The 13,478-nt window shown below is 40.8% G+C and overlaps 1 protein-coding gene across 2 annotated transcripts in view; it reads right to left on the bottom strand.

Annotated features, from left to right (window-relative positions):
* fibcd1b (fibrinogen C domain containing 1b) overlaps positions 1-11,276 on the bottom strand; it is a 101,724-nt gene extending 90,448 nt beyond the window's left edge. For both annotated transcript variants that reach the window (XM_078271453.1, XM_078271452.1), the window contains exon 1: positions 11,205-11,276. In XM_078271453.1, the coding sequence (XP_078127579.1) occupies positions 11,205-11,276 (72 nt within the window). The remainder of the gene's footprint in view (positions 1-11,204) is intronic.
* Positions 11,277-13,478: the final 2,202 nt, after the last annotated feature.

Consider the following 13,478-nt stretch of genomic DNA (forward strand, 5'->3'; position numbering starts at 1 on the left):
GCCAACTATGTTAATAATTGTTACAGGCCTAGGTAAAATGCATCCATTAAGTTAAATTGTTGCCTGTATATTTTCCCCATTCAGCGAACACTTTTAACACACTTTAAATATGTACCGTTTTAATGTGCTTGCTTTTTCTGTAATGTACTCCATTACATGAACGGTATGTGTGTGTGTGTGTGTGTGTGTGTGTGTGTGTGTGTGTGTGTGTGTGTGTGTGTGTGTGTGTGTGTGCATGTGTTTCAGGTTTCATGTGTCTGCTTGCACAGAGGAGTCTGTGTGTGTGCTCGAGTGTTTGGTTCTCTGAGGAATATGTCCTGTTCTCCATACTGCCAAGTTCCACAACATCAGCAGAAAGTACCGGTCTGCAGTGCTCTACATTTCCATATCCAATCTCATTCAGACTTAGGTATTGCAGAGAGATGCAGAATTTCACCAGAGGAAACAAGGCAAACCAAATATAGTAAATATGAGCTTGTCATGAGCAGGGGGCCAGAAACTGTCCTAAATGAGATGCAAGTTGAAATGTGCAGAAAACATCGTGTTTTCCTCTCCTGCTAATAAAAAACGCAATCCAGATGGTGTGCGATAGTCACTTCCAACAGTTTGATAACTCTGAAGTCAAGAACAATAAAATGTTTCTTCCCAATGATATAATAGATTCATCTATGAGAGGTAAAGAGGGATTTATTTTCAATATCAATCCATCTCCTGAATTTTTTTGATTGATTTCACCTTTGAATAATTTAAAGGGTGGGTTTTGGAACAGCAACAAGCCATGGGAGTGAGTCCTACAATCCCTCATTTATTCAAATGCGCCACTTTCCCCCAAGCACATCTGAATAATGGCACACAGTCTGCCAGATTGAATTTTTGATGATGAATAAATAATGGATGTTGGTGGATAAGTCTGTTAATATATTAGCCATGAGTTTGTCATAACTGTTTAATAGGAAAGCTGCAATAAATACATCCGTGTCTCTCTGTGCCTCCTTCTATCAGTCTAGTTCTAAATATTTTTTATGCATCATTCAATTTTTATCGCTCTCCTGAAACTATCCTTATTCCAAATTTGCTTTTATTATCCTCATATGAGCCACCTAACCTCTTTCATGAAGTTTTCTTCTTACTCCGCATATCACAGACGTAAAATCACATTTTCGTTTCAGTTATGTGAACGTACTTTATCTGTCAGTGGGAACTGTTTTGCTATACACGGATGATATTGAAGATGATACTGACAACGAGCCATATCTCATGTGGTCAGTATTATCCTAGTCTATATTCACGACTTTCGACTTCTGGGATTGCTCCGATGCCGCCGGAAATTCCGCCGGATGTCCTTCTTTTCAGCCGGATGTCTGTTACGTTACGCTTTCTTTGTGTTGGAATTTTAAACTCCGGTTGGTTTATGAGGACTTCGGTTAACTGCTCCTCACATCTCTGCAGGGTAAATCCAGACAACTAGCTAGACTATCTGTCTAATCTGAGTTTTCTGTTGCACGACTAAAACAACCTTTGAACGTACACGTTTCACTAAAAACAAGTTCCTTTCCGAGGCTATTTTGCAGCGGAACAGGGGCTCCGGACGGCGCTTTGCGCCACACATGACCATTGTGATTGGTTTAAAGAAATGCCAATAAACCAGAGCATGTTTTTCTCCCATCCCGGAATGCTGTGTGGACTAGCCAGACCCTCCTCCGCAGCATTGTGGAGGAAGGTCTGGCAAAGCAAAACTAGTATTATCCTTACAGACAATGTGACATACATTTAAAAGAAAGAATTGTGCTTGTTGTTTTGGTGCAGCATCTCATCATTTCACAATTCATGTGTAGCTTGTTAAAAACCAAAGCACCTATCCCTGACGCTAAGTATATAAATTATGTGGCTGTTGAGGTTTTTCCTGGCCATCGATAACGAGGCAGTCTTCCAATTTTTTGCATCCAATTTACAGATCAAGAATACTACTTAATAGCGACAACAAGGATGTCTCAGCCTTCATCCTTCTAGTCAATTAATGCTATTAACCTTGAGACACCTGATGGTGCCTGGCCCATAATGATGCTATTATGTTTTCAACAGTAGCTTAAGCAAGTCATTAGTAGGAAAATATATGAAGTCAGTTTGCTAAGGAAATGACTCCATTTGGCTCAGAGGAGAACCAATAATGTGATTTCGGAAAGACTACCACGTATGAGAGAGCTAGAGAGCAATGCAGCTCAATAATGGGCACATTGGCAGTTTAACACCAAGATAAACAAAAAAGGCCCTCTGTATGATAGCAGGGAAACAGATCTGATCTCTATGATCACTATTTTAACAATCAGCTGTGGCAAGCTGCCAGGTATTCTCTGCATTCCAGCAGTTTTCACTGATTGTGTGTTTATGTTGAGTTAAAACTGCATTTTCATCCTCGTCCCTCTCTCCAGTAATATTCTTCTGCTCCAGATGCGGTGGCCAGAGTAGATTGATTGCTTGATTAAACTTCTCCATTTAGCATCAATTATTCACTGGATTTTCAGAGTCTAATTAATTCCCTTATTATTTACTGTTCCGTCCACATTCTTAGTCAGACACGTAACCCATCACAAAAGGGAACTGCGCTCACGTGCGGATGTGATTTGTTGTGCATGCACGCTCGTATGCATGAGCGTTGATTAATAATGCACAGAGGGAATAAAAAGAAGAAAGGCCATTATGTTGTGGGAAGTAAGTTCCCTTAAAAGCAGCCCCCTAATCTCACATCTCTATTTGATCAAGACTCTAGCGTCACATGGGCGGGGCTCTTTAACTCTGCGATTGAGATCGCCAGGAGGAAATTAGACACTTCTCACTGCAACTATGGAGATAGAGCCCTATCTGTCAGTGGAATGGGCCTGGCTAGTTGTCCATCAAGACTCTAACACGTGCACACATTGTGTCTCTCTCATCCCTCACTCCACCACTCTGCCTCATTTCCAGCCAACTATTTTCCCTCTACCTGCAAGCCTCTCATCTGCCTCTCACTGCTGATGTCCAATGCATTTTTAATGATGATTTAGCAAGGAAGGGGGGGGGGGGGGTGAATGATAAATTTCAGATTGGTGATACTACTTCCAGGGTAAAATATAATATAATAATATTATTAATTAATAATATTCAGGTTAATACAGTATATTAATATGTACCTTTCCTTTAGAGCGTTTTTTGACCCCCACCTTAATGACCCTTAATGACACACAAATAAGCATGCCCAAGAGGCTGAATCCTGCTGATGGAAATCTAATACCTCAGCCTGTCTTGTCTTCCTCTCTCCCTCACTCTCTCCCACACTTTTAGCTCTTCTTCTGTGAAACCCTGCCCATCAGGTCAGCTTGCTGACACATCTGTCAATACATGCTCTGGGAGGTAGAGTATAACCTTGCTTTCCGGTACCTTCCTAATGTTTTCTATTCAGCATTGCTTTCTTCACATCCATTCAAAAGGCACAAAGACATGGAAGGAAACCAACAGAGTGACCATGTAAATTATGCGCGCACATACATAAATACCGACAATGGACAGCATGTGTGCATACCGACACATATTCTCACACACAAAGCATGTGCAGCATACAAAATCAACACAATTACCAAGAATCACAAATGAATTAGGTACAATTACTTTCTATTGCAGCTGTTATGTTGGATGCGAGTGAGCCCTTGGTAATGCTTTGGGGCTTCCACGATGAGCCTTGTAACTGATCCAAGAGCCTACTGGAAAAAGGCTGTCTCTCCTCCAACAGCAACATGTGGTATATCTGATAACAATCCTTTGTTGGAGGTATGTAGGATTTGGAGCAGCTGGAATATTTCTGCGTCATCTTGCAAAAAAGGTACATGTGCCCCCAGCTAGCCTGCTGAACACTGATCTGGGACCTACTGTGATTCATGCTTTCCAACCCTCCCTTGTCCTTTCTACTCTACACTGCATTACTCTTTGTTGCTCTACTCCGACTCTTATTTTTATTCTTGTGTATAATCGACTCCTGTTTTCATTCTTGTTCCTGTCCTTCCTTGCCCCATGCTTTTTTTTCTCTCAAGGCCTCCTGGCCACCTTGTAGCATTAGAAATCTGATATTAAAATGTCCTGTCACTTCGTATCAGCAAGAGATATTGAAAGGAAGCAAATGAGAAAAAGAAATAGAAGAGCGTTCGGGTCAGATAAGAAAGGCGGATAGAGGAAGAGCAAGGCCTTAAGCACATGGGACAGCTGCTGTCATTTGTAACCCTCAGACTAGTAATACTCCTGGTTTCACAGGGATACTGTACATGCATGTTGCGCAAAATGGCTCCTATCTGGCTGCAGCAGAAACCTAAACAAATGAACACGCTGCTCCATTAAGGCACTAAATAACTTCCTATACAAAAAGCACTCTTCACTTATGAAACGACTTGACAGTAATGGCTCATTACCACTTTGATCCACCAACACACACACTCCTCTCACACATTCATTCCTTTATTCTAACAATAGGCCTACACTCCTGCGAAACCACTTAGGTTTTGATCGCACAATTCAACAATGGGCTTCAACAATACAACGCTTATATAATACATAGATGTGACCAAAGCTGAAAAGAAGATAATGTTGTAACAATGAAAAATGATGAAAAGAGAGGCGATAGGAAAATGATTTGGGTGTGAGGAGAACATGCCCACTGCAAGATGAAAAACACACTAAAACATTAAGGCTTTGAGATGTATTATAGTGACACCAAGGTATTGCTTTTGTTCTTGATGAATTGAATAACTCGCCCTCTACTCCCACCCCCAAATTCAAGGGATTGATGCAAGCACAGACCCACACTGAGACAATTAACTTCTTTAACAATCTATGTATGCATGATAGAAAAAAATATGTATACACACACACACACACACACCTTTCAATCCTGTCAAACCCTCAAATTACACGTGAAAAAACATCTCACACTACAAGTCTTTTTGAGAGAGTTTGTATCTGTACAGACACAGTGAGAAAGACACACTACAAAGAGTTGAAATGCTGCAATTTTTACATGCTGAACCTGTCTGAGTGGCAGGATTTGTACATATCAAGGCACCTGCCAGCTATGTGTTCTGGTATGTGATCTGATAAATGGATGAAGCACTTTTTGGGCCTTGAAAAGCTCTTATCTGGCGGGTGTTTTTCTCAAAGCCACCCTGAGCAGGGCAGGACAAGACAGAAGCTGAGGTTGTTAAGAGTTGCACTGCTGCCATAGCAGGACCCACCACAGGGAAATCACAGGCCCACTGAACCAGGGAACTCTCTCCGCTCTGCTCCAGTCTACACTGCTTCCTATACCTCCAGCCAGCTCAGCAGGTTCATTAGTTTGACAAGAATACCCACAAAACCAGCCAGCCCATCATCTCGCACATACAGTACAAAGCTACAGTCTTCCCCTCTTTAATGAATAACTGTGATTGAAAGGTCACAAGCTTATATCAGCGATTTGAAAGGTTGCAATTTTCAAATCGCAAAAGCTGCCATATTATTTCAGAATTTACACCATGTCTCCACAAGCTGTAGCAAGTGAAAGTTGACCCAGGCAGCTGTTGCTTTCATCAGCTATAATGACAACATGCAAATTTAGTCCGTTGTAATTAATTAACGTTAATTCTTTGAGTTGGTAAAACAATAACAAAAAGCAATCTTGGCTGTTGTGTGGTAAATATGCTCACTCTTGGCATGCTGGCATCTGTAAATTTAAACTTGACCAGACATTAGTTTAAGGAAGAAGAAACACCACTCTGTATCATTTTTTTTTTTTTTTCTTTGAAAAAGTAAAGGAGTTGGCTGTGTGTTTATACTGCCGATTAAAATATCTATAAAATCAGGACCTCCAGGATTCAGACCTCTTCATCTCTTCAGTCTGTGTAGCTAACGTTAGCTTAAGCAGAGCGCAATGCTGCAACATTTTGTGTCTTCACTCTGATATAAAAAAACAGCATCAGTCGCAACTTACCAGCAGTTTCTCATTATCATATCAGTCCAACTATGCAGCCGTTACTAATATATAAAATATGTATATATAAAGCCACTTTGAACATCATGATTATATTTAAATACTATTGAGCAATATCAAGTATACCACTAATGTAATATCTTACTTAATAAAGTGAGATACATTGCTCAATTCTTCTATAGAAAACTAGGCAATTTACTTTTCTGACTGGTTAAACAATGGCATGATTATATTACAGTTTTTTACGATCGCTATGACACTTTTTTCAATACTTTTAACAACTTTCCTAAACTCTTACCACAGTTAGCACAACATCTGCCTGTGTAGGCTATACAAATAACACATTTCTTGTTGCTTTGACACAAAATGCATACAGTTAACACAAATTTAAAATGCTTGAACTTCTTTTACACACAAGCTCAACCAAGACCAAAACAATGGATTTTTACTGACCAATTTGCAAATGCTTTCACTCTGTATGTCAGAACAGATAACATCATGTTCTAAACCTAACTTATAGGCTAAAGTCAAAGTGAACAGCTGTTCATATTGTAAATTGAAACACAAATATATCCCCTGCATTTTATACATGCATTTATTGAGAAACAGCTGATTGAAGTTAAGCAAATAGATCAATCACAGCTGATTCCCATCTAGGAAACACACTCAGGTGTTGAGGTTCTTTCAATCACATGATCATATGGTAGGACATAAAAGAGGACCTTTGAACAATATACTGTAGATGAACACAGAAAATAAGAAAAATGCCTTCACGAGGGAGAGGAAGAGGAGTACCAGGACAATTGTGTCTCTGTCTCCTTTTTTTCATAAACTGCACATTCTATAAAACTACTCTGAGATGGGTCATGTCATTCATTTTTTGAATTGAATCTCTGCAGCAAAAGAAACAAAATGGTGGCTGGGTTGGATCAGTGGGTAGAGCAGGTGTACACACACTTGGAGGGTTATTCCTCAACACAGAGGTCAAGGGTTCAAATCCAACTTGTGACAATTTCCTGCATGTGTTCCCCCTCTCTCTCAACTAGCTGTCCTGTCAAATAAAGGCAGAAAAGCTTAAAAAAAAATAATGTAGAGAGGCTTCAAGAGAAACTGCAGTGTAAAACACAATCTATGATCAATACAATATACTATTGCCTATTATTACTGTATAAGGGCAGACCTGACACATATCAAATAATGTAGTTTCTGTAATTCCATCTGATGTTAGTGTTTTGTATGACATTGGGCAGTGATTGACTAAATGTTCCTGTTGGAAGAGAACATGTTTTAGTGTTTTGGAAGAATTATTAGATTTTGAGACATGTTTGCATTGTTTTGGTGGACATAGTGTATTGTGTTAGTGAATTATTGTATTTTGAAAATCAGTGTTGGAGTTTAGTTTTCAATGTGTGATTTTGAGCATGAAATTAACTGTTTTGTTAATTGTGTGTTGTAGGTGTGTTGGTGCGTTAAGAGTTTAGGAAAGTTGTTAAAAGTATTGAAAAAATTGTCATAGCGATCGTAAAAAACTGTAATGTAGAAACAAGATAAGTTTGTGATTATGCTTGGTCCAAATTGTTCAAACGTATTGCAAATGCAATAGTGGTCAGAAAAACTGCAATTAGATATTTTCCATAAATTATTCAGCCAAAATCATAAAGATATGTAGAAAGATGTGCAGTATGCATGAAGGATGGTCAAGCCCTCTCAGGGCTGCCGATGTGCCACAGTAACCACATGTGGGGGTGAGGAGTATTAAAGTGAGATAGTGCAAATTGATAAATCCTGGCAGAGATGTTTGTGTGTGTGTGCGCCATGGCTGTCATGCAAGCCGGATATAATTTCTGAGCTGGGTCGCTGCGGAGTGTGTTTTTGATAGATGTGGGCCTGCAGTGTGTATGCTGTCAAGGCAAACCTTCCTCCTTTTTACAGCTTGTGTTGGGGGATACATAAACATCCTGACTATAAGGTGATTTGCTAACTTATTGATGTGGTTTTGTGACTTTGATCCGTTTGTGTCAGCTCATGGTTTAAAATTGAAGCTTCGGCTATAAAAATCCAACACATTGTCAAATATACACCTGTGTGTGTATGTGTGTGTGTATGTGTGTGTGTGTGTACGTGCATGGACCATGTGTGGTAAAGAAGAGAAAGAATTGAGTGTGTGTGTGTGTGTGTGTGTGTGTGTGTGTGTGTGTGTGTGTGTGTGTGTGTGTGTACGTGCATGGACCATGTGTGGTAAAGAAGAGAAAGAATTGAGTGTGTGTGTGTGTGTGTATGTGTGTGTGTGTGTGTGTGTGTGTGTGTGTGTGTATGCATGGACCATGTGTGGTAAAGAAGAGAAAGAATCTGACTGTATAACTATGGGGTGTGTGTGTGTGTGTGTGTGTGTGTGTGTGTGTGTGTGTGTGTGTATGCGTGCATGGACCATGTGTGGTAAAGAAGAGAAAGAATTGTGTGTGTGTGTGTGTGTGTGTGTGTGTGTGTGTGTGTGTATGCATGGACCATGTGTGGTAAAGAAGAGAAAGAATCTGACTGTATAACTATGGGATGTGTGTGTGTGTGTGTGTGTGTGTGTGTGTGTGTGTGTGTGTGTGTGTGTGTGTGTGTGTGTGTGTGTGTGTGTGCCGAGACATAACTCACAGTGCTCATGGCTGATTTAACAATGATGCCATGGAAACAGCTATAGCACAACCCTATAAGAAATCTAGCTACCCCCTCAAAAAAAATAAATAAAAGAATTGGTGTTTTTTAAAGCACAATATTGCATCCCTTGATGTTTTCTTTTTCTTGTGTGGAGTTAAAAAAATGCCCATGAGCAATCTTGGATAAAATTAGCAAAATGTATCAAGCATCTTTATAAGAACTTAACTACTTAAACTGAATTTCCCTTATGTTACTGTGGTGATATTGGAAAGCAGCAACCTTGACTTATTTAAAGAAAATTCCATTTCATTTAAACGTTACACTGGTGTATTAACTCATGAAAGTCATCTTTCTTTTAAAGTGTTTTAAAAACACAAGTTAAAAGTATACTCCTAATTCCCTGCTATTATCCAGTGAATTATGTTTAAAGGTTGATTTTAAGTTGCACTTGAATCTCCATTTCACTCTAACAGCCCTCCCCATCTGTTATAAAAGTACAGTGGTGGCAGCACACCTACTGAACAGTACAGAAACAAATAAAATATGTAGTTACCAAAGAAATACTGCGCTATGTTTTGTAATAGCAAAACAAACGGACAATGAGAGATCTCTATTACCCTATCCCTCCCATCTGGGTCTGAAATGAGTGTGTCAATAGCACCAAGCCTGGAGATAAATGTTTGGTGTTACTGCTTAAGATTACAGAGAGAGACAAGCTGACACACATACAGAGAGAACGAGTATTTATGTGCATCTGTGTGTGATAGCAAAATAACAAGTGCAGAAGAAGGAGATGGATAGATGTAGGGAGGAGAGGGACAGATAGCAGTATTAGCCATCCCCATTTCCCACAACCTCTCATCTCATCCAACATCCCCGATGCTGTCTGATCCGGAGCAGGTTGTGGGACATGCTTTACCTTTTCATCCTCTAGGCTTTTACCACTCAGCATATTAGCTTCATTTAGTCATTCAGATTTTTTTCTCTTCAAGAACACATAAAGTAATAAGAATCTAAATCACATCGGGTATCATTTTCCTTGCACAGATTTGTGTTTTTTCTGGCCAGTTCCCTGATCTGAGCGCTATTAGAGTATTATAGGACACACTGATCAAATTAAAACCCAGGAAGGCCATATTTGATATTTTAATGACCTTTAAGAGGCAAAGCAGCTTAGTAGGAAAAACTGCTTGTATCCTCTCAGTCATTGATCAGCCCCACATCAGCAGTATAGAGCTTCCATCCGCCAACTGCAATGTATGAGAATTAATTACAGCCTTGTATTAATGGTTACTAATGTAACTTTACCTTATAGAGGACTCAAGCACAGGCCCAGTACAGAGTGCCACCATGCATATGACTCCCAACTGAGCTATGAAATGAAGCACAAGACAAGAATCCACATATTGTCTGACACCTGTCAAGCTTTGTAAACTTATAATAAGCCATAAGCATGTTTCCTTCCAACATATACCTTCTGATAGCCACATAAGTAATTAGTTTGAAGTAAAAGAACAACTGAGGGCAAAAAAATATATATTTGAGTGATCTATTTTGCTGTAGTGAAAGAGGTGGTGATGGGTGGAGGCGCAAGCTGTTAATTATTTTTTTTATATTAGGATTAAGCAATTTACATCCCATGTTGCTCCCCTTTTGCCATAATAAATTAATTTGAACAATACAGCAACCTGGGTTGCCCAGTTACTAAAAAAGTGCAAGGTTCCTATATGCCAAAACATGTAACACTCGTAATACCCTTTACATAGATGTCAAAACATTTTTGCAATGGCTCTGAGGAAGTTTTCATATGAGCACCTTTCATTTGTCAGTGATGTCGCACAATTACTATATCCATCCTCATAGGTAAGAAGATAGGAGGGGTAAATCATTCTGTGTGCTTCCCAAAGGCGCCAACCCTTCTCACTGCCCCGAAATCCGATTCTCTGTTCCAGGGGAGCCCTCTCCCTCATGGGCTGTCAACAGCCCTCCACTGACCTTGTGAAACATTGACTATTCCCCAAAGTAAGCTTCCCTGACTGCAACAAAACGCACGTCCGCTCCTGTCTCAAGTCATCCGAGCCGGGAGACCGGCCTAAAGAGCTCTGGAGCGTCGATATCTACCGGAGGATGTCTGTGTGCCATGTTGCAACACATGCAACACCATAAACAACACAAATGCAGTCCAAGCTTACAGGGGAGGGGGAATTTAAGAATATTTAGCTACTGAAGATGCAGCTGAGATGCGCAAAACAACTATCTGCCTGTTCACACACATGCATCTCCTGCCGTGCTTTATCCCAAGTAGCCTAACTAACACAATGAAGCGTCGAGTCACGCTAAACACAAGTAGCCATGGGGTCTGCGTGATCTGCGGGTGGGTTTGAACATTATGACAGTAACAGAAGTGCCAGTGGCCAGGGAGTCGGGAAAAAGCTCATGGGCAGCTCCTGTCTCTCTACAGTGCAGAGATTCGCCCGAGAGCCACATTATCAAACTCGGCGTGTTAACACTGCGCCAAGCAGATGCACCACTCCTCTTCCACCTACAGCGCCACTAGGTTTTGCGAACATACCTGGTTTTTATGCCGAGTCCCATCTTCGAGTTCAGAAGAGCTGTTCATGATTCCCCATTGGTCATTTACCATCCTACGGAGAATCTGCGCATCAGATCCGCCTGTTTGTTCCAGGCGACAGAGAATAAGTCTGTACCTGTGCTTAAGCCTATTCCATGTAAATTGGGGTATTAAATGTTAAAAAAAAAAAAAAAAAAGAAAAGAAGGGAGGCGCAACTACTTTTGCGACTCAACAAACGCACACACCGCACAAATTACGCACCAAAATTCCTCACGAGAGTCTCCTGATCTGGCCGTTATTCCAATTTGAAAGAATGAAAAGGTGTGTTTACAGGCTCCAGTGTGTGTAACTTGACTCGCACACGCATCGCAATTGTGTAGAATTTAACAGAAAAACAAAAATGTACCCCCAAAAAGATCCCGAAAGCAAGTCGCAGTCCTTTTTACTCCATTAAAAAAAAGAACCGACAAAATCTTCTTTTGGCACAGATTGCAAAGTGCAACCTGACACTCTTGTCCATCCACTCCCGTTTCCAGGATACTTTAAGACGCCAGGTTAGCCCAGAAAACTGTGACCAGTTATGACTGAACAGGTAAAGAGGATGGAATAGGGTCGCAGAGCTGCCGCTTTCCTTTTTCTCGTTCATTCGGCAAGAAGACTCCAAATACCGAGTTCAATGGATGGATGAAGCCTTCTTTATTTGCGCCAGGCTGATCTGGCAGAGATGCCTTTGACAAGACGAGTACGCGAGATTAGCGTGCTCCGTTTGTGTGCCGCACGGGGCGCTCCGTGCCTCGTACTGTCAATCACCGCGTCCCTTCGGTAGGCACGCCGCGCTCCAAAGCAGCGTTCCTTCCCTGTGCCGCCCTGCTTTCAACTGCTGTGCCACTGCCACCCCGCCTGCTACTTCACTTCCACCGCACCGTAGACCCTCCTATTCCACTGCAACCCAAACAGCAGCAGATTGTGGGAGATATATGCTTGATATGTACACCACAGACTGTGTAATGGGTAAATGCAACATAATCCCAGATACCAGATTGCTGATAGAAATACTCCTGCAGGAAGAAAAAAGGACGGTTGAAACCAATTATAAAGATCAGGTCGCCACAGTGTGTAGCCTACATCATTATATCCGGATACCTGATTAGGTTTAGTAATGATCTCAAAGTCTTTAAAAGTAGCCTTTAAAAGTAGGGCTGCTTGTTTGTGAGTTTAAAGCTGAGGAAACTCATGATAGCAGAAAAAAGATTGAACTGAATATTTAACTTATTTATCTATATTTTATAATTCATTGCACAGAAATCAAATTTAAAACCACCAATTTCCTTCCCTTGAAGTTTCTCGGATGTGAGCCGAGATCATTGGACATTGTATATGTGACAAGCCTAGGTCCAGGCCCAGCACAGTAGCACATACATTAAAAATGAGGAATAATATTGAAGGAAATGCACCGGGCTATGGTATGTCTTTTAGAGGTTTGTGACTCAGAAGCAGGCTTTTTAAACAGGAATTGCTCTCACCCATTGATTGTAATAAAGGGTGATCACAAGGCACATGAATAACTCAGCTGGATTAACAGGAGCACTTTTGAACTCCAGGTATGAATTAATCAACACGTTCCTACAGAAATCCATTTCCACAATTTTCAGTGTACTCAGTTCCTGTTGAAAGGCAGCACACAAATAGCCCCTCTCTCTTATACACAGAGTCATTAGCGTTAATAATGTGGTCCACAAGAGTGGTCATGTTTTTGCTCAGGTGGTTTGATAAAATAGAATATTAGAGGTCTAATCGTTGGTGCAAGAACAAGGCATGATTACTTATCCCTGTGATGAACCTGCGCTCAAAGGAGGGAGGGGTAAAGGGGATAATGCAAAATAGGGTCAGTGTGTGTGCATCGTCAGCAGGTCTGACATCAACCAGTGGATTGTCAAAGTGAAATATATTTTTGTCATGGGAAGGTTATTTTGGAAATGTCAGCATTCCGGGATGGGAGAAAACGTGCTCTGGTTTATTGGCATTTCTTTAAACCAATCCCAATCGTCTTGGGCGGTGCTAAGCGCGGAAGGAGCCACGGTGCAGCTGCAAAACTCAGCCTCAGGAAGGAATTTGTTTTGGTGGAACATATGTATGTTCAAAGGTTGTTTTAGTCGTGCAACAGAAAACTCAGATTGGACAGATTCTAGAGTCTAGCTAGCTGTCTGGATTTACGCTGCAGAGATCTGAAGAGCAGTTAACCATAGTCCTCATAAATCGACCAGAGTTTAAAA

This window comes from Sander vitreus, chromosome 16 (genome assembly GCF_031162955.1).
Source record: "Sander vitreus isolate 19-12246 chromosome 16, sanVit1, whole genome shotgun sequence".
In the NCBI taxonomy this organism is placed as follows: domain Eukaryota; kingdom Metazoa; phylum Chordata; class Actinopteri; order Perciformes; family Percidae; genus Sander; species Sander vitreus.